Below are 20146 nucleotides of genomic sequence, written 5' to 3' on the forward strand. Positions count from 1 at the left end.
ATAGTAGAGAAATTATAAGGCAATTACATTAATTTGTAACTTTCCATTTCAAAGTCAACCACTATAAATGAATCTGATTAACTTTTATGCAAATTAACTAAACAAAAATATAAATAGAACTTGGTGTTACAATGGTTTATTTTTTCTGTCTTAAATTGGAGTAAATTATTTAATTTCAAATATTTAGGCAGACAATACAGGACAATAAACAAAAATTTTTTACAGTTAGGGGTGCCTTGGGGGCTTAGTTGGTTAAGCATCTGACTCTTGGTTTCAGCTCAGGTCATGATCTCAGAGTCATGAGATCGAGCCCCAAGTCAGGCTACACACTCAGCGCCAAGTCAGCTTGTCCCTCTTCCTCTGTTCCTCCCCCTGCTCATGCTCTCTCTCTCTCTTTCTCTCAGATAAATAAATAAATAAATAAATAAATAAATAAATAAATAAAATCTTTTAACAAATTTTGTTATGATTAGATACCCACTAAAACCAAGCATTTTAAGCAAGACTTTTTTGTTTTTGATATTACTGCCCAGTCACAAAACAATATTAAATTTGATTAACTATAAAATTTAAAGATAAGAGTGTTTACTAATACCTACCAGCTATGATTATGTATTTTTAAGTTCTGCATTATTAAATTTTTCCACTACTTTCAATTCAGGATATAATGTAAATAGTTTAACTTAGTCTTTGACAACTGAAAAGATGTATCTCTTATGATAAGGCAAAATAGGATATTTTGATTATGAGTGTGGTCTATTTGAGCACATTCTTGGATTTAGTTTATCAGAAAATCTGTACCCATCATTAAAATCACTTCTGGGTACAGACACAAAATAATAATTAACTGAAATTCATCAGTTATGATCAGGGAGAAGAGGCAGTTTTTGTTCAATAGTGGCTCCAAAGACATCTGTGAATGAAATAAGATAACAATCTATATTAAAATGGGTTATAATCATGAATAGCTTCAAATCCTTATATAGCATGTTGTAGCATTCATAGTTTTTGGAAAAATAGCTAACATATAAGTGAAATATTAATGTTTATGCATAATGCAAATCAAGAGTATTTCAATGTTAAAACTGTCTTAGCCTTAAGAATTATATAATAAAGTACAACACACTATCTGTGTATCTACCTATCCTGAGGATACACTTTTTTTTTTAAAGATTTTATTTATTTATTTATTCGACAGAGATAGAGACAGCCAGCGAGAGAGGGAACACAAGCAGGGGGAGTGGGAGAGGAAGAAGCAGGCTCACAGCAGAGGAGCCTGATGTGGGGCTCGATCCCATAACGCCGGGATCACGCCCTGAGCTGAAGGCAGACGCTTAACCGCTGTGCCACCCAGGCGCCCCCTGAGGATACACTTTTTAAAAAAGATTTTATTTATTTATTTATTTGAGAGAGAGAGAGAGTGAGAGAACACAAGCAGGGGGAAGGGGCAGAGAGAGAGAGAGGGAGAAGCAGACTCCCCGGTGAGCAGGGAACCCAACATGGGGCTCAATCCCAGAACCCTGAGATCATGACCTAAGCCAAAAGCAAGTGCTTAACCCAGTGAGCCACCCAGGCACCCCTACAGATACACTTTTTTAAGTTGAAGTATAGTTGACACTGAAGATAATACTTTTTCCATTCCTTCATAAAAGTAGCTGAATTGTTTGAAAAGATAGCTTATATGAACAATCTAAAATTATTTTTTAGTTAATGACATAGAGCAGTAATACACATTTTTTTATTTCTTAACTTCAAAACATTGCTAGATGTGTTGCTATAACCAAAATATGTGTAATAAGTTGGCAGATACTCTTAACATTCTCCACATGTTGCATATTACACAAGGAGAGTGAATTTCAATAAGTTAGTCAGTGCATTTCCAAATTCTAAATCTTTAGTTTATTATATTATTTAAGTAGTACTAACTGAAACAGATGTTGGAGTTACAAATACTAATTACTAGAGCAAGTAAAACCCAACTTGCTTATTTACAGTATTTGAATATTTCAAGTGATATTGATTAAAATGTGGTGGGAAAGCCAATAGATTTATGGAATATTGGATCTGCCTCCCTTGACTCCCCCTGCCTCCCCTGTCTCCCAAAAGAAGTATTTAGTCTTGCCACTTTTTAATTTATTTTTATTTTTATTTTTTTAGTCTTGCCACTTACTTATATTAGATTCCACAGTTAAGACAGTGGTCAGATAAACATTTTGGGTGCTTTTTTTAAATTAGTAAATTGTACTTAGTTTATATCTAAACAGTCTAAATGGCTTGGTGATATAAATATGGCAGTAGAGATCTATGAACATTATTCTGTGCTTGGCACTATTTTAGGGGCTCTTCATGGATGAAGAAAGCACTTGATTCTCTGTCCTAATAGACCTCCATTCATATAGAGGGTTATAGACAATGGGCACCCAATCCAACACATGACTAAAACTTTTTTTTTTAATTAAGCAGGATAAGGAAGATTAAAAATATATATGATGGTCAATATAGAAGTAAAACTTGGAAGATGTAAGGAGTTAGTGATGACAAAATCTGAGGCAGTAGGGTTCTAGCCAGGGAATGTTCCATGACAAGGAACATGACTCTCATGTTGGTCAGAAAGCAAGGATGCCAGTGTAGCTGGGGCAGAGTGAACCACAGAGAAGAGTAGAAAATTAGTCTGAAAGGCCTGGTAGGGAAGGGTCAGATTGGGTATTATGCTATAGCAAGTGAAAGAATATTAGCTTTTAGTCAAGTGAAATAGGGAGCCCTCTTAGAGTTTTAAGTAGGGGAATAGCATGAACTGACCTGTGTTTTCACAGGAAAACTCTGGCATGGTGGTGATAGGCTGCTGGGAGAAGGATGAGAGTGTTTATTGCAGTGCAAGGCAGAGAACATGATGGCAAGGATCATTGCAGTAGCAGTGGTGAGTAGTGATAGTGAATTCTGGTTATGTTTTGAAGCTAGAAACAGTGAAATTTGCTAAGGATTTGGATGTGGGTTGTGAAAGAAAGAGAGAAGTCAAGGTTGACTCTAGTATTGTGACCTGATCAACAAGAAAGCTGTATTTACCACCATTTGATGTGAAGAATTTGGGAGGAGCAAATTTAGAAAGGAAGTTTAGGATTCTGTTTGGACATTGGAAATATTAGAAATAAGGGGAGAAAGTTGAAAGAAAATCTGGGTGACACTTGGCACATTTCAGAGATAGCAGTGAGGCTGGTGTGGCTGGAGGGCAGTGATTAGGGGATGGTCTTAGAAGATGAGGACCAAGAAGAGCCAGGGGCTTTTGGATTTTGTTCTGAATATAATAAAAGGGCATTTAGAGTTACAAACACAGAGGGAATAAGATTTGATCTATACCTGAAATGGATTACTCTTTTTTTGGGCTAGATATTTAAATATTCTCCATCCTATTTTCTCTTGGGAAGAAGGAACTAAGTTCATTTATTTATTACAAAAATATTTATTGCCTTAGAAGATATGTTAACATCAGTATTTTTTGAAATGTGATGACATTGTTATCCACAAACATTAGCAGTGGCCCATTAAATGAGACCTAAATGAAACTGGCTAACAGGCCTATTCAAAATCAGAGAAAAACTCCAAAAGTAATTCAGTATATTTACCCTTATTAGTCCTTAAAAACATTAATTTTTGGAGGGCACCTGAGTGGCTCAGTTGGTTAAGCATCTGCCTTTGGCTCAGGACATGATCTCAGGGTCCTGGGATCGAGGCCTGCATCAGGCTCCCTGCTCAGCAGAGAGCCTGCTTCTCCCTCTGCCTGCCATCTGCCTACTTGTGCTCTCTATCTCTCTGTCAAATAAATAGATAAAATCTTTAAAAAAAAGTTAATTTTTATTTTTATATAATAATACCAAGCATGTAACAGCTCCTATGGGCATCTTCATTTTCATATTGATTTAGTGAGTATTAAGGTATATCAAGTCTTGAATCTTAAGTGTGATATTGATAAGTATGTGAAAGGTTCACATGACTTTTCTAGGTCAAGTAAAATGGCATTTTACATAAGGATTATAAAAAATGATTGCAAGCATGAATTTAACTACAGTTATATCAAGGCAATTAAATATCTTGGTCTGTCCGTGGAGCCACGGCACTGTAACATGATTTATTCAATACTATTTATTAAGATTTATATAGGTTGTGATAAATATTCTCACTTATACAGTTTGGTGGATTGAAAAACATGAGATCACAAAATTTGTAGCTCCTCTCATCAGGAGACAGAGTCTATTTCCACACCCACCCCTCCAATCTGGGCTGATCTAGTGACTTGCTTTGGCAAATTGAATGGGGCAGATAAAACTTGGTCTGAAGAAGTCAGCTGCTATCATTGCCCTCCCTGAGACAGTAAGGAAGCAGGTTAACTCCGTTGGAGGATGAGTGGTCACATGGAGAATAACTAAGCAAGGCACACAGACAGCAATGAACACTGGCCATTTGGCACAGGAGTGAGGCCATCTTGCACCTTTCACTCTAGCCAGACTTCTAGCTCAATGAAGCCACGTGAGTGAACCCAAGAAAACCAAAGAAACTTCCCACCTATCACATGGAATCATGTGAAATGATAAATTGTTATGGTTTTAAGCCACTGAGTTTTGGGGAGTTTGTTATGCAATAATAAAAACAGAAACACATGAATGAACTGCTTTCTGGAGTTGTTTGCATTTATTATTTGAATATGATATTACAGGTGTTCTTTTGTTCTTTTAGCAGTTAGTTAATGAGTGACTACTAAACACTTTGTACTAAGTGCTCTAGGAAATAAAAATATAAGTGTAAACAGTGTCAGTAGGGTAAGTAATAGTTGAGTTGGGGTGATAAATATTAAACTCTAAAAATAGGTATTATTGTAAAAGTTTACCTATGTGAGACATGAACTCATATGTGCTCTAGGAATTCCTTGAACTTGAGATTCAATGAAGTCTTTATGAGGGAGTCATTTTTGAGCTAGGGTTCAAAAAATGGGAATCACAGTAGGTGTTGTGGAGAGAGGGCTTCAGTTGTAGGGAATAGATTGGGCAAAAGTCGGTACAGAGGGTAAGGATTATATACTATGATAGGTAAACCATCTAAATAGTAAGTGAAGGGGAGATAAAGTGAGAGGAAAATTTGAGAAAAACCAGATTAGATCCAGGTGCTGGAGTCTCATTAATTCTGTATGTACCACAAATCTATTGCCAAATAACAAGCCACCTAAAAGGTAGTGGCTTAAAACAGCACAATTTGTTGTTTCTCACAGTTCTGTGGTTGGTAACCAGGATAGTTCTCCTGCTGGTCTCACTTGCAGTTATTCTTGGCTTCAGTCATGTGACGGCCTGACAGGAATTGGAGCATCCAAGATGGCCTACTGTCATGTCTGGCAGTTGGTGCTGGCTGGCAGTTGGGACATTTTTTTTTCCCCACAAGCTTCTCATCCTTCAGTAGATTTTACCAGGCTGCTTTACAGCATGGTAACCTCAGACTTCTAAGACAGAAAGAACAAGAACTTCAGGGTGTTGTAAGATCCATGCTCTGTGATCCACACATCATCATTTCTACAATATTCTATTGGTCCAAATAAGTTATTAGGCTTTTCAAATGCAAGGACATGGAGAACTAGATTTCATTTTTGTTGGGAAGTACAGCAATATCATGTTGCAAACAGGCGTGAGCATAGGAAGGCTTGATTTATTGGCAGCTATTATATAATGTATCACACTGTGAATTAGAAGTGGTCTTAAACTGTAAGAATCCAATGCCTTTTTTTAACCTGTGATTGACATATCCAAACTTTTTAAAATTAATTAATTACTTTATTTTAATTTTTTTTAGTGAGAGAAAATGCACTCACCCACTGGGGAGGAGAAAGGGAGTGGGAGAGGGAGGGAGAGAATCTTAAGCTCCAAGGCAGGGCTTGATCTCACAACCCTGAGATTGTGACCTGAGCCAAAATCAAGAATTGGACGCTTAACCAGCTGAACCATCCAGGCGCCTCCCTAAGCTTTGTTTAAAGAATGTGAATATGGCCATTATGAACAGGTTATATTAAAAAAAGAACAAACTGAAGACAAGGAAGCAGAGTAGGAGACTTTTTTACTAGTTTAGGTGAAGATAATGTTTATCTGAATTATAAAATGGACATTTTATCTATGAACAAGGACTGACTTTTATAGTTATGCAATATATAGTAAGCCTTTAACATTTGAATCCCTAAAGCTATGTAATTTATCTTCCTTCTTATTTTATTTTCTACTGAAGTGTAAAAGTTAAGCATAAATTGTTTACATTTTCAAATATAACCTACTTCACAGAAATATTTGTTATCAAACAGTTATTCTCTTTGGTCATATTAAGGCTCCATCTGAATAGTCTTATAATTAGTTTGGCTATTATATTGCATAGGGACAGCAGAGCAAATAAACTGATACGAATCAAGTCATATGACCTGGCAGCTCACACAAAATTCCTAAGCATAGAACAAGGGCAATTTTGCTGGACCATTCTGGAAACCTGGAGGTAAGAAAGAAAAAGAAAAGAAAAAAAACAAAAACAAAAAAAACAACAGTCTCTCCCTCAGCAGTAAAATGATGACAAGCACCCTACTACTTCTCTTCTGTCCCTTGGTTTATCTGCTTGTGTGTTTGCCCACCTACCTACTTATCCACTGGCTTAGACAGACTCTGCCTTAAAAAAAAAAATTTAACATAATTAAATATTTTTGATATGTAACCAGACAAATAGGAAGATTACCTTAAAAGGACAGAAAAAGAATTTCTCGAATTTAAACACTGAATATTACCTCTTCATGGTCATCAAAATCGAGCTATGTCTACTTGCTGTGCATAGGGGTTGGAATGAGTATCCAAAAGTAAACACTGATTTTTTTGGACAGCTTTGTAAAGGGATAATTTACATACCACACAGTGCACTCATTTTAAGTGTAAATGTCAATCATTTTAAATGCCTTTACGGAGTTCTGCAATCATCACCACATTCTGGTTTTAGACCATTTTCTATCACCCTATTCCCACCATCAGCCCCAGGCAGCCACTAGTCTGCTTTCTGTCTCTTTTCTGGACATTTCATATAAATAGTATCACATAGTCTGTAGTTTTCTACATCTGTCTTCTTTCATTCAACATATTTTTGTGATTTATCCATATTAAAGCATGCATCAATACCAGATTTTTCTTCTTGCTGAATTGTATGCCATAATACACTGATTTATGTGCAAATCTCATATCTCCCTCCAAGTCTCACCTTTCCTTTTTTTTTTTTTCCTTTTTTTTCTCTTTTTTCTTTTTTCCTTGCCAGTAGTAGTGCTATTTTAAGAGCTATTTTAACAATCTACTTTGGGGACATCTTGTAACAATTTCTATGCTGCTCTCTTACTTTTATACCATTAGTAGCTTTGTACAGATGGTTGATCTCTTGAGAATGACTTGGCAATTGTTAACTCCTCAAACCTTTGATATATATATGAAACACACACACATTATACAATAAGATGGCTTCCTGGGGGAAAAAAAAGACTATCACTCTTTTGACAGGGAATAAATTTAGCAATTTCTGTCTCTGTGTTTCCTGGCATACATTCAAAATGTCTGTGTAAGTCACCCATGAAATTCAGTCTATTCCTTTTACATGCTACTCAGGTATACTCTGTGATAGTTTGACTACAATTTTTGGTTATCAATCAAAATAGTACTATATTTGATTAATGTAGGTAAAAACTTAAAACATCATATTTTCCTGAGGAAAAAAATATTGTACAATATAAGATTTCCAACTTACTACATAGCTTTATGAAATGTGCTTTGACTTTCAAAAGAATAATGAGAAATAATGTGCCCAATTTGAAAGTTCTAATTTTAATGCATGTTTGTTTCTTTAGCATTTGTGGAATCCAACATCTGGAACGAATAGGAAAGAAGCTGAATCTCTTTGACTCCCTTTACTTCTGCATTGTGACATTTTCTACTGTGGGCTTTGGGGATGTCACCCCTGAAACATGGTCCTCCAAGCTTTTTGTTGTTGCCATGATCTGTGTTGCTCTTGTGGTTCTACCCATTCAGGTAAAGAGAGCCAGGATACATTTTATAGAAATGTGCAAATCTTATAAAATCAAATCTTTCACACTTCATAAGAAATGCAGGGTGGTTTATTAATGTATTATATTGACACATGTTATTATTGTTTCTAGTCAGTGAATTAAAATGATCTCAGGAAATGCTTTTTCACATTATATTAAAACTGACTTTTTCCCCTCCATTCACAACTGATGTAGCTCACATCTCATTTCAATTCTTGAAGATGTTTCTTTGAAATACAGGGTATTTAACTATATTAATTAAAAGATCATAGGATAATGTAGTTTTAGTTACAGAATGATAGGCCAAGGAAATAAAGTTATGAAGGTTTGATTTCTTTTGGTTCTTGAAACAATATAAAAGCTAAACATTGCAATAAATAAAAACTGATCACATATGTTGGTCAACTAAAACAAAATCTGAAGATGATATGTAACTATTATGCACCATTCTGGGAGTGGATAAGGTGGTTGCAAAGGCACAGAGATATAAAAGAAGACTAAAGATAAGTAGACACAATCTCCAACTCTTTCCTACAGTGAGCTCTTGGGTGCCCATGGGTGAGCAGGTCAGAAACAGGATATGGCAAATACAAATCAAGCATATATCTTCCATTACAAACCTTTGGTCACAGTGTATCTAAATATACTTTATGTAGGTATGAAAATGATCTTCCCGCTTCTATCCAGTCATGCCTGTGTTCCTTCCTAACATCCCTCCTCTATTCCCTCCATTTTCCTTACATACCAACTACAGCTATACAACTAGAATGTGACCTTGTGTGTTGGGTATCTCTCATTGCATGAGATATGTGCTGAACTTGGTAGAAGAAGGTAGAAGAAATGCCTTTGAGGTTTTTCTCTTGGAAGCAGTGCATGACACATCATGGCTGCCTGCTTTACTGGACATAAAGCAGAAGCACAAACCTTTTAGTGCCATTATGATATAATAGGAAAAGCATGTTAATATGTTTCTGTAAAGACCTGAAGCCCTTGGGAAGTATTAGTAACCTGTATAGCAATCACATAAAAAGTCTGTTATTGAAGGGAATACAGATAATTTGAATTGCAACGAGTTCCATCTAAGAAATTGAGTGTATCTAATGAACAATGGATGTATTGCATTGGTTTTTACTTTCATGTCCAGTGTTTTTTGTTCATATGTGGAAAATGCATTGCAGTTTGAACAGCTGGCCTATTTGTGGATGGAGAGACAAAAGTCAGGTGGAAACTATAGTCGACATAGAGCTCAAACTGAGAAGCATGTTGTTCTGTGTGTCAGTTCACTGAAGATTGATTTACTTATGGACTTTTTAAATGAATTCTATGCTCACCCAAGACTTCAGGTACATTAAAATTATGTTATGCCTTTTACTGGATCATAACTAACATATTGTCAAAGTCAATTAACTGGTGGTGCAGCCTGCAGTCTGGAGGATTTTTATTTATATACTCAAATTTAGAAAGAGTAAATGAAGAACTACAAATATAACCAGGAACATAGAAAAAATGCTTAAGGAATACACAGTATTTTAAGTTTCCTTCTGTATCTACACTAAAAGACAGATGGAATTATGTTAATGCTACAAAGAAAGGTTTTCTTTGAATTAAAAGTATTGTTTTTTTTCTCCCTTGGGTAATGCACAAATGACATTTTTATGAAACAGTGGAATTTAACATAACATATCAAACAATGAAAAAGTCATTTCACAGTATCAGCTACTCACTTGAAATTATCAAAAGCTTTATCGAATGTTGCTGGTAGAAATGTGGAAGTCTGAAAGTTCCATTTTTCCTTTTGTTTCCCAGAGTGTGCCTAGGTCTTATTTATACTAGCAATGAATGACCCAAAATTGGACAAGAAGAACTAGCTGAATTGAGAACAATAATTCAGGGAAAAATCTCTTCACCTGTCTGCACAGATAAAATCCTCAGATACTTCTGTGTGGTACTGGGCCAGTGTAGATTTAGGTAATCTCCTTTTCCTGCTCAGTGCACTTAGTTCAGTCCAAACAGTAAAGAGCTACATGAATGTCTTGTATTTCCTCAATAAATTTGTGTCAAGAGGTTGGACAATCCCGAGATCAAAACAGTACTGAGTGTATCTATTTAGATCTCCCTTAAATAGACTTTTTTTTTCGTGACTATATTGGAGATCTTTTAAATACTATTAAAAAATATTTTTAAAAATATAATTTATAAGTAATTGATACTTAATTTACATCATGCATTCTTTTGTTTTCATATAAATTAATTTGCATTTTTAAAGAAACCATATTATTTGTTGTTTTTATTATTATTCATATTAAATAATTGCAGTTTTGCTCATTATAATCCATAAAGAAAACCTATTTTGGAGAAAATTTGATGCCCCAAGTTTTGATACCTAGTAATTTATTTTGACTGACATCAATGTGGAGAATTCTCAAAACTCCCCAAATTTCCACCAGATATATTTTAGATGATAAAATGGTGACAGTTTCCCAGAGAATTGTAATTCCTATAATCAGTGTATTAAACTATTTTATCACTCAGAGTACTTTTGTATTTTCTCCAAAGGATCATTATTTTGAAATATGTAATCTCAAAGCTTTAAATTTACTTTGTATTATCAATATTTTTATGAATCCTTATCCTTTCAGATATTCATCAGAGATTTTTCAGTATTATCAGTTCATAATATTACCAAATAATGTAAATCACCATCAGAGTTTCTATTCTAAAAGTAAAAATTTGAAGTATGAGTGGATTTTTTAAGCACTTCTGCCCTGTATGTATTATATATTTTAGAATCAGCCTGAAGTTATAACTGGAAACTTTATAGGTTGGAAATGTCTAATGAGTATACACCGATTACCTTCTCTTTAAGGTACTAATAAGATTGCAAAAGGTCAGGATGACCTTATATTGCTTAATGAGATTTTATATGTCTCAGTTATGTTTATTATAGTATCATCTTAATTAATGTATGTCCAGGTTTTGAATGCAAATTTTTACTTAGTTGCAAGAGTTTATTTCTATATCATCATATTTCTAAATGTTCTTAGACATTCTGTTTACTTACATAAAATAAAACACAGCATTATTGATTTTGCCCCATTGCTCACTTTGTTTTGAATAGGATTATTATGTGGTGATTTTGTGTCCTACTGAAATGGATGTGCAAGTTCGAAGGGTACTGCAGATTCCAATGTGGTCACAAAGAGTTATCTACCTTCAAGGCTCAGCCCTTAAAGATCAGGATCTGTTGAGAGCAAAGTAGGTATCCCTACCTGTTTTCCATCTTGCAATACTTTTATATCTTTTCTCTCCTCCAAATTTTAGCAATTTTCAGTCTTGCAAGATGCGTTTAAGTATTTGTGAATACAGAGTCTTGCCATAGTCCCACTGCTGGTCAATTTGAAAGGTTAAAAATATAAAATCAGTGTATTTGCTCCCTTTCTCAGTGTAAGGATGTTCAGCAGACCGTGTCCACACAACACAATGAGGAGTGTGGCATGGTGTAATTATCTCAAGCTGTCAGAGAGGAGCTGAGTTATCCAGACTCACTGTTAGTCTCCAAATCCTGGAATACTGTTTTTATTCCACAAACAAAGATCTTGGGCTAACCATTATGTGAAATGCCAAAGCAGTTTGAGTCAGGGTTTAAATTCTAGAGTTTGTATTATGTACCACGCAGATGACACTTGTGTTGTCTGGTGTTGGAGATGTCCCTGGGGGCTGGAGGAGTCAGAAGGGTACCTGGGTCTTAGTTGTTCTTTTCCTGTAGCACATGTGCTAGCCACCCTGGCTTAAGGGTGACATAGGCATATACCTTTGTCACAGGTCATGGGGTTGTTCCACATGAACAGAGTGAAAACATGGTTGGGCAGACCATGGACACCAGGGAGTCAGGGCCTCTGCAAACAACACCCATAGTTTCAGAAGCCAGAAGAAATCTTCAGCAGAGGTGGTTTTGCTCCATGTTTTCTGTTGCTTTTATAGTTTTAGACATGTCTTTGTTGGGGAGGAAGAATGTCCTGTCCCCTTCTAGGTCCTTCTAGCTGGACTAAGAATCAAATTGACATGAGACAGATTAACAGGAGAAAATCAAATTTAATAGTGTATGTACAGGGAATCCATACAGACATGGGCCTCCCAAAGACAAGCAAAATACTTCATTATGAGCTAAGGAGAAGGGATGGAGGTCTGGGACTACCAAGGGAAGAGGAATAAGAGTGCTGTGTATTGTGTAAGACTGATGAATCACAGACCTGTACCCCTGAAACAAATAGTACATTATATGTTAATATTAAAGAAAAAAAGAGTAATTGTTTGGTAAACAAATGTTTGCTGGGCCACTCAGAAACAATGGGACATGGAGGACTTTGATCAAACAGACCTTGCTAGGTTCCTCCCTGCCTGCCCTCCCTAGTTTATATCATAATGTAGTGATCTGTGGTGATAGCTCCCTTCCTGGAGCAGATTTTCTATCTAAATTCTTTTCAGGCAGTTGAGGAGGGAGGTAAAAAGCTTTCCTGAATCTGCTAGGTTTTGATTGCTGTTAAGCTCAAAGTAATCTTCATTCCCATGTGGCCTATCTTGGAGTGGCCTTGGATCCTACATCTCCACATTCATCCCTGAGTTGTCTTATGTGCTCTTTTAAATATAAGTCTCCTCACTGAATTTGAGAGCATAAGTGTTTTTTATTTTGTTTTGTTTTTTCTAAATGGCTTGAGTATGTGTGTGTTAGTGAGGATGGGTGTGTTTATGCATGTTGTATGTGTGTGTAGGTGGATAGTGGAAAATAACAGAAGAAAACTCCCAGACTCCTTTTTGCTGCTTAATTCTGCAGAATGATGACTAGATATTTTGTAACTGGAACTTTGACATTACCTTTGATTTATATACAATAGGGCAATTTAAGTGAGGTTTTTCAATGATTTAATAACTTCTGAAACAAAAAAGTTGGTAGAAACCATTCATATAATGAATGGTACATAATTAGGAAATTTAGCTTCTTTGAGAATGTATTAGTATTTCTGGTGGATTAAATACTTCATAGATGTAGTCAGTGTACACGCAAGAGTTAAGTCAGATTCTCCCAGGACCTAAAGCAATAGATGGCTTTACATGTTTGCTATTTGCTATCTGTACACATTACTTGGGAGATCCTAAGAAATAGTTGCTTAGACACTAACATTTGAATCTTTATATTCATCTGCATAGATAATCAATATGCTTATTTACTATATATATTAAGTTCTTCACATAAGAATAATTCCCCATATTATGTTCACTATGAATTTATGTGATAATTAAAGCCTTTTTATTACCTAATAAATTAATCTAAGCTATTAGTATTAGCTGTTAGTATTTTAGCTTGATAGAAGGGAGCAGAATTTGCGCAAAATATGCCTCATGGCATAAGGATTATCGTGAGCTGGTCATTTTTAAGAAACAGCAGACACAGGAAAAACTGAAAACCTTAGAAAGTAACCCTTTTGTAAGGGACATTTATGTTTATAAGGGAAATCTCCGTCCATAAGGGTGTCTCTCTTTCTGTACCTGGAAGAGGATGACTCAGTCTGTGAATTGGAGGAGGCAAGGACCTAAATCTGTGTAACAACCTTACCCAGGTTTACTGTGTTTTTCTTGATGGGTTCCCATAACTGGCTCCACTGTTAGCCAAACATCTTTTGTCTTTAGCTGAAGATGGTGTTTAAGGTGGTGGCTTCATGGGAGAGGAGTTAATCAGTTTTCCTGGGTGTCTCCCACATATACAGGAGGTATACGTGTTATTAAACTTCTGTTTGTTTTTCTTCTGTTAATCTGTCTTTTTATTACAGAGGAGTCTCAGCCAAGAACCTAAAAGGGTAGAGGGAAAATGATTTATCTTTTTATTAATTACATGATTTATTTAGGATTAGCAATTCATTGATTATTAATATTATTAAAATGATTTCTCAGCAACATCAATCACATTTACAAGAAGCATTCATTTATTGGAATATACAAAGGATGAGAATGAGGATGAGAGAGGTAGCAGGCTGGTAATACTAAAAAATCTGGGTTAAGAAAGAAGTATTCATTTTATGTTCATTTCTTATCCTAATGTCATATAAAGATTTGGGATTTAATGTTAACTAATACATTCTTCAACACAATTTCCCATGCAAGAAACAAGGAGTAGGATTCTCCAAACCAGTTCCAAAGGTCAGTTGCATGAATTTTGAATCGCTTTGTTGAAGATGATGTTTAGAAAATGTTATATGATACTTATTAACTTGTAACCATGTCTCAATATTTTTCCAAAACTGTTTGGTTTGATCTAATTTCATGGACTTTTATCTTTCCTCTGCATAGAAAAAAAAATTTTGTGGGGGAGGGAAGGTTTATTTTATCATAATGAATCAGAAAGATAAAACATTCCTTATTTTGAAATTAACATTTTTTTATGTTTTTATTTTTTTAAAAGATTTTTTATTTTTAAGTAATCTCTACACCCAATGGGGAGGCTGAATTTATAATTCTGAGATCAAGAGTCGCATGTTCTACTGACTGAACCAGCCAGGCGCCCCAACATTTTTATGTTTTTAGAACATTATTTATCAAGCACTGAAACCTACTGTTTATCACCAAGTTTAAGAAATGTAAAACTTTAGTATAAGGGACAGGAGTTTGGAACAAGATGATGAATCATCTTCAAGAAATGTAAATGTACAATAGAGTTTGACATAAGAATACTTAAGTAGCTCTGTTCCTTCTCTCTTAGTTAATTGAGTAACTTTGCAGTTAAAATGTAACTAATCATAAAATAAAGGCCAATACAACTCCCTTAATTTAAACAAAGCATATATATGAAAAAATATATAATCATAGAAGAGAATAAAATTTGAGTTTTTTTATTTTTGTCATCATGATGAACTATTGAGTTATATAGCCAATTCAACAATTGCTTTGTTTACAGTCACGTATGATCTACTAGAAATCTAACTTTCATTTAAGCCTAAGGATACTCATAGTTTATTTGCACTTTGTGTACATTGGACTAAGCATTGGAATTCTATTTTTCAGACACTACAAAGATATTTCAGTGTATGATTACTTTGTTTTTTTGTCTGTATTTAGGATGGATGATGCTGAGGCCTGTTTTATTCTGAGCAGCCGTTGTGAAGTGGATAGGACATCATCTGTAAGTTTCTAAAATCTCTTTCATAATTGTTCTTCTCACCTTAGAAGATTAAAAAAAATTTTTTTTAAATCTGCCTATGTTAAATATAGGTAACTTTAAAATATTACTAAAGGGAAGCAAATATCTCTAAACTGTCTTTGCCATAATAAAAGAATAGCTGCGTTATGGACTGTGTCAACAAAACTTGTTTCTGAAGTAGTTTCTCCTAGTCCTTGGGTTTTCTGTTGATCGAAATGAAATAAATCATATTTTTATTAAATAGCTCCTTTGCTATGTAATTTTGTTAAAATGGTCTCAATTTCCTCAACTCAAAACAAAGCAGATGGATCAGGGAGTCTGCATTAGAATCAGTTGGAGAGCTTCTAAAAAAGTATGCATTCATGCAAATTCTATTCAGGGTATATGAAGTGGGGATCTGGAATCTGTGTATTTTTAAAAGATCCCGAGGTGATTGGGAAGCACATCTCAACGTGACACCCTCTGGCTTATATGATCTCTAGGATCCATTTTTGGCCTAAAGTTACATAAACTCATGATTAAATTAAATGGTATAATTTACCAAATTATAACTTGTACTTTTAAGCATGCATTCTAATTTTATTGTTTTTAAAAAGTGATGTATTATTTTATATTGAGCAGGTACTGTTAACTTCTGTGTTTTTAAGCCAGTGAGTATATCTCTAACCCTATCTGTGGTGCAGAGACAAAGCCTTGGTGGCTTCTGTAGTGACTGGGGAAAAGGCAATCTATTCATGGGTCTTTCAGGGACACGATTGCCTTTTTTTCTGGAGCATTTAATAGGACACTCTGTTATATTAATTTAGACCGTGAGTCCTGAATGTGGCAGGCTCTGTGTTCTCCTGTTGACCTCACTCTAATTTACCTAAAGTTCTTATTCAGTTTTAAACTAATTTTCTCATCCTTTATTTGAAGAGGGTTGTTAGGGCTTGTATTGTGTCCCCGAAAACTCATATATTGAAGTCCAACCTTAGTACCTTATAATGTGAACTTATTTGGAGATAAAGTCTTGATAGAGATAATCAAGTTATAATGCACTCATTAGGATGGACCTTCATCCAATATGACTGGTGTCCTTGTAAAAAAAGGGAAATTTGGATACAGTCAGTCATCAGGGAGAATGCCATGTGAACATGAAGACATCCATCAATAAGCCAAGGGGAGTGGCCTGAAACAGATCCTTCCCTTCTTGCCCTCAGAAGGAATCAACCCTGCCAACACTTTGATTTTAGATTTCTGGCCTCCAGGACTGGGAAATAATAAATTTCAGTTATTTAAGCCACCCAGTTAGTTCTACTTCATTACTGCAGCCTGACAAACTAATACAAGAGCATAGAACAAATATAGTTAGGAAAAATTTGTAAAATATTTCTCTTTACAATATATATTTCTAAAAACTCATCTGTTCCCCTTCTTCTCCATGGTTGCTATCTTAATTCAGACCACACCCTCCTCAGTTCACTGAAGTAGTATTTCCGGAGTTTCTTAATTGGTTTGGCACATTAGGTGCTCCAAATGTATTTATGGAATAAATGAATTTGAACTGATCATAATCTACAGTATGTTTCCATAATTACTTAACTTACGTAATTGTGAATCTTGTGCTCCTTAAGCGGTCACTTGGTTTTAAAGTACTCACAGTCCTCCAGTATCAATAATGTTTTGAGTAACGAGGAAAAGCATAAGCATTAATAAATACATAATATCTTTTAGAGTACCTTTAAATTGTGAATTTGAGGTCATTCAGTTAAACAAATGTGTTCCATTTCTTCCTGACACTCTGCTAAATTGACAGGAAATGAACAAAAAATTTCACTGTTAGGACAAAGGAGATGGTAGATGAGACTGCACTAACCCAAGTTTGGAAGCTAGAAAGCAGATGGATGAGTGGTAACCGACATCGATAGAAGGAAGTTAAAATTTAAGTTGAGAGAGGAAACACATCAGAATCAGGCTGCTTTTTGCAATGGAACCTCAAAAGTCTCAGGAAATAGAGGCACCAGATGCTTCTGGAAGTAGGGTTATATGCAGGACTAAACATATGAATCGTGATTAAAAGTTTGTAAAAGAAGCAATTAGATTCCAGGAATCCATTGCTGATCTCTTTCCCCACCCTGCGAACAGGTTTACTGTTGGCAGAATTTGATCCAGGGATACCTTTCACTCAGAACCAGTAGGTGCATCTGAAAGTTGGGGTAAAGTCAAAGATATTAAAGAGTAAGTTGCTCCACTGAATGTGAGGTGCTTCTCCCAAATGACTCAGAAACATAATAGCTAGGTCCACACCTCCATTGGCATGAGATTTGAGGAATTTTCTTTGGGGGAAATGGTTCATCACAAGAGAGAATGCCATATATGTATATATATTTTATACATATATACATATATATATATATATACACAAAAATAGTGTGTATGTAAATATATAAAGTCTGGAGTTCCCTACTGCAGGATCACAGATTAATCACCCTACAGTAAGGTCTCTGTGAAAATAAGATTCCCACATTCAATGAAGTCCCAAAAGGTTTTGAGTGTTTAATTTCTACATATATTCAGATAACAGAGATCAACATTTAAGGAAATTCCTGACAAGGAAAAGAAAGAATGGATGAACAAACATAAAAAGTGTATAGAAAAGAACAACTCAGAGGAAACAAATAAAACTATACAATTTTGGGAGAAGAAATAGATTTTAAAATATATAACAAATATCCTCAGAATAATATGAATTGAGGAGGGTGTACATATATAAAACAAGAATAGTAGGCTGTAGAACAAAACAATTGAAGACAAAACAAGAAACATTTAATGAACCAAAAATAGCTCCTAGAAATTAAGAATAGGATAACACATGAAAAATTGTATAAAAGGTTTAGGAGAAAAGCAAGAGAGGTGAAGAAACAGGGTAAAGTACTTTCCCCAAGATTGGAGAGACGGACGCGCAAATATGGAGGATACTAATTTACCCCAGCAAAGACTCACGAGTGGAAATCAACCTGGGAACCAATGTGGGGGCAGGAAAACCTCAACTATAATTGATGAATTTGGAGGTTCAGTGCAGACAACTTTGAGAGTTAAAAAAAAAAACCCTGGGAAATGTAGTCATGGGGAAGGGATACCATAATTTTGTGACATTTACTTCCAGGAGCTTGACCAGGTTCTCATAGTAAATATGAGAGAAAAATCCCTTTGGGATTTCAGCAAGGGGCAAGGAAAAGGAACCATTTTTAAATACACCAGAGCATTCTGTTCCTCTTAACAGGCCTTGCCCTCAGGGAAACTAGTTAATCAGAGTTTAACTTGCTGGAAACTAGTTATCAGAGCCTCACTGATCTGGGGCAAGGGTAATACCCAATTCCAGACCACTCCGGCCATCCTTTTTCAATTAAGGGGTCTGAGACACTGAAAAAACATTTGTGAAGGTCACATTCCAGAGGTATTGGCTCAGTAAAAGACTGACACCAAATCAAGGGAGTATAGAATGCTTCCCCTTACCCCACAGATCACTCCCACGTGTCTAAAGATCTATTTAGAGCAGTTCCTTTAAGTTTGTATATTATGACTGGCTATGAAGAAAAAAACTACAGGGCATAACAAAAGGCCAAAAAAAAAAAAAAAAGCAGTTTGTAGAGACAGAGCAAGTATCAGAACAGACGTGGCAGGGATGTTGAACTTACCTGGCCAATCATTTTAAATAACTGATTAATATGCTGTGGGCTCCCATGGATAAAAGAGACAGCATGTAAGAACAGACGGGTAGTGTAAGTAGAGAGATAGAAACCTTAAGAAAGAACCAAAAAGAAATGCTAGAGATTAAAAAAAAAAATGTAACAGAAATGAAGAATGCCTCTGATGGGCTTTAGTAGACTGGGCATGGCTAAGGAAATAATCTTAAAACTTGAGAATAACTCAACAGAAACCTACAAAACTGAAAAGGGAAGAGAACAAAGATTGTAAAACAACAACAACAACAACAACAAAACCCCATAACCAGAATAGAATATCCAAGGCCTCTGGGACAACTGAGGTGTAACATACGTGTAATGGGAATATCAGAAGGAGAAGAGAAAGAAAAAAAAAAAGAGAGAAAAAAAGAAAAAGAAAGAAAGAAAGAAAGAAAGAAAGAAAGAAAGAAAGAAAGAAAGAGAAAGAAAGAAAGAAAGAAAGAAAGAAAGAAAGAAAGAAAGAAAGAAAAGAAAAGAAATAGAGGAAATACTGGAAAGCATAATAACTGATGATTTCCAAAATTAATACTAGACACCAAACCACAGATCCAGAAAGCTCAGAGAACACCAAGCAGAAAAGATGTCAAAAAAAAAAAAAAAAGTACACCTAGACATATCATTTTCAAATTACAGAAAATCAAAGATAAATTCCTAAAAGAAGCTGGGGAGGGGGGGAGCGCCCTCACTACAGAGGAGCAAAGATAAGAATTTTATCTGACTTATCTTCAGAAACCATGCAAGCAAAAAGAGAATGTAGTAAAATATTTAAAGTGATGGAAAATAGTACAGAAGGGAAGTCAGTGTCAGAGTTTAGGGCACCTTGAACAGAAGGTCAAGGAGAAGGACCTGGGTCCTGGTAACTGAATTGAGTTTTAGGTCTCGACAGATGGCAAAGAAGAAAAACCAATATCCATGATTGTTAGTAAGTATATGATATTTCTGCTCCTTTGGCAAAGATTGGAAAGTCTCTCAACTGTTTTGTGTTTGTGTGTACAGGGTCTTATAGAAGTGTCTATGGTCTGTAGAGAAACAGACTTTCAGGACTTGATTATAAAATGGATAACAGTCTATTCCTAGTATGCTCAGCCCTGGACACACCAGTAGGCTACCATTCATCTCTTTTTAAAATCATTTTTACAAATG

The 20146-nt window shown here is 35.3% G+C and overlaps 1 protein-coding gene across 7 annotated transcripts in view; it reads left to right on the forward strand.

Annotated features, from left to right (window-relative positions):
• The window catches only part of KCNT2 (potassium sodium-activated channel subfamily T member 2), a 349882-nt gene that overhangs the window by 156602 nt on the left and 173134 nt on the right, over window positions 1-20146 (forward strand). For all 7 annotated transcript variants that reach the window (XM_034667169.1, XM_034667168.1, XM_034667171.1 and 4 more), the window contains exons 9-12: window positions 7892-8072; window positions 9268-9432; window positions 11208-11344; window positions 15197-15260. In XM_034667169.1, the coding sequence (XP_034523060.1) occupies window positions 7892-8072; window positions 9268-9432; window positions 11208-11344; window positions 15197-15260 (547 nt within the window). The remainder of the gene's footprint in view (window positions 1-7891; window positions 8073-9267; window positions 9433-11207; window positions 11345-15196; window positions 15261-20146) is intronic.

The sequence above is a fragment of the Ailuropoda melanoleuca genome, chromosome 8 (assembly GCF_002007445.2).
Source record: "Ailuropoda melanoleuca isolate Jingjing chromosome 8, ASM200744v2, whole genome shotgun sequence".
Taxonomy (NCBI): Eukaryota; Metazoa; Chordata; class Mammalia; order Carnivora; family Ursidae; genus Ailuropoda; species Ailuropoda melanoleuca.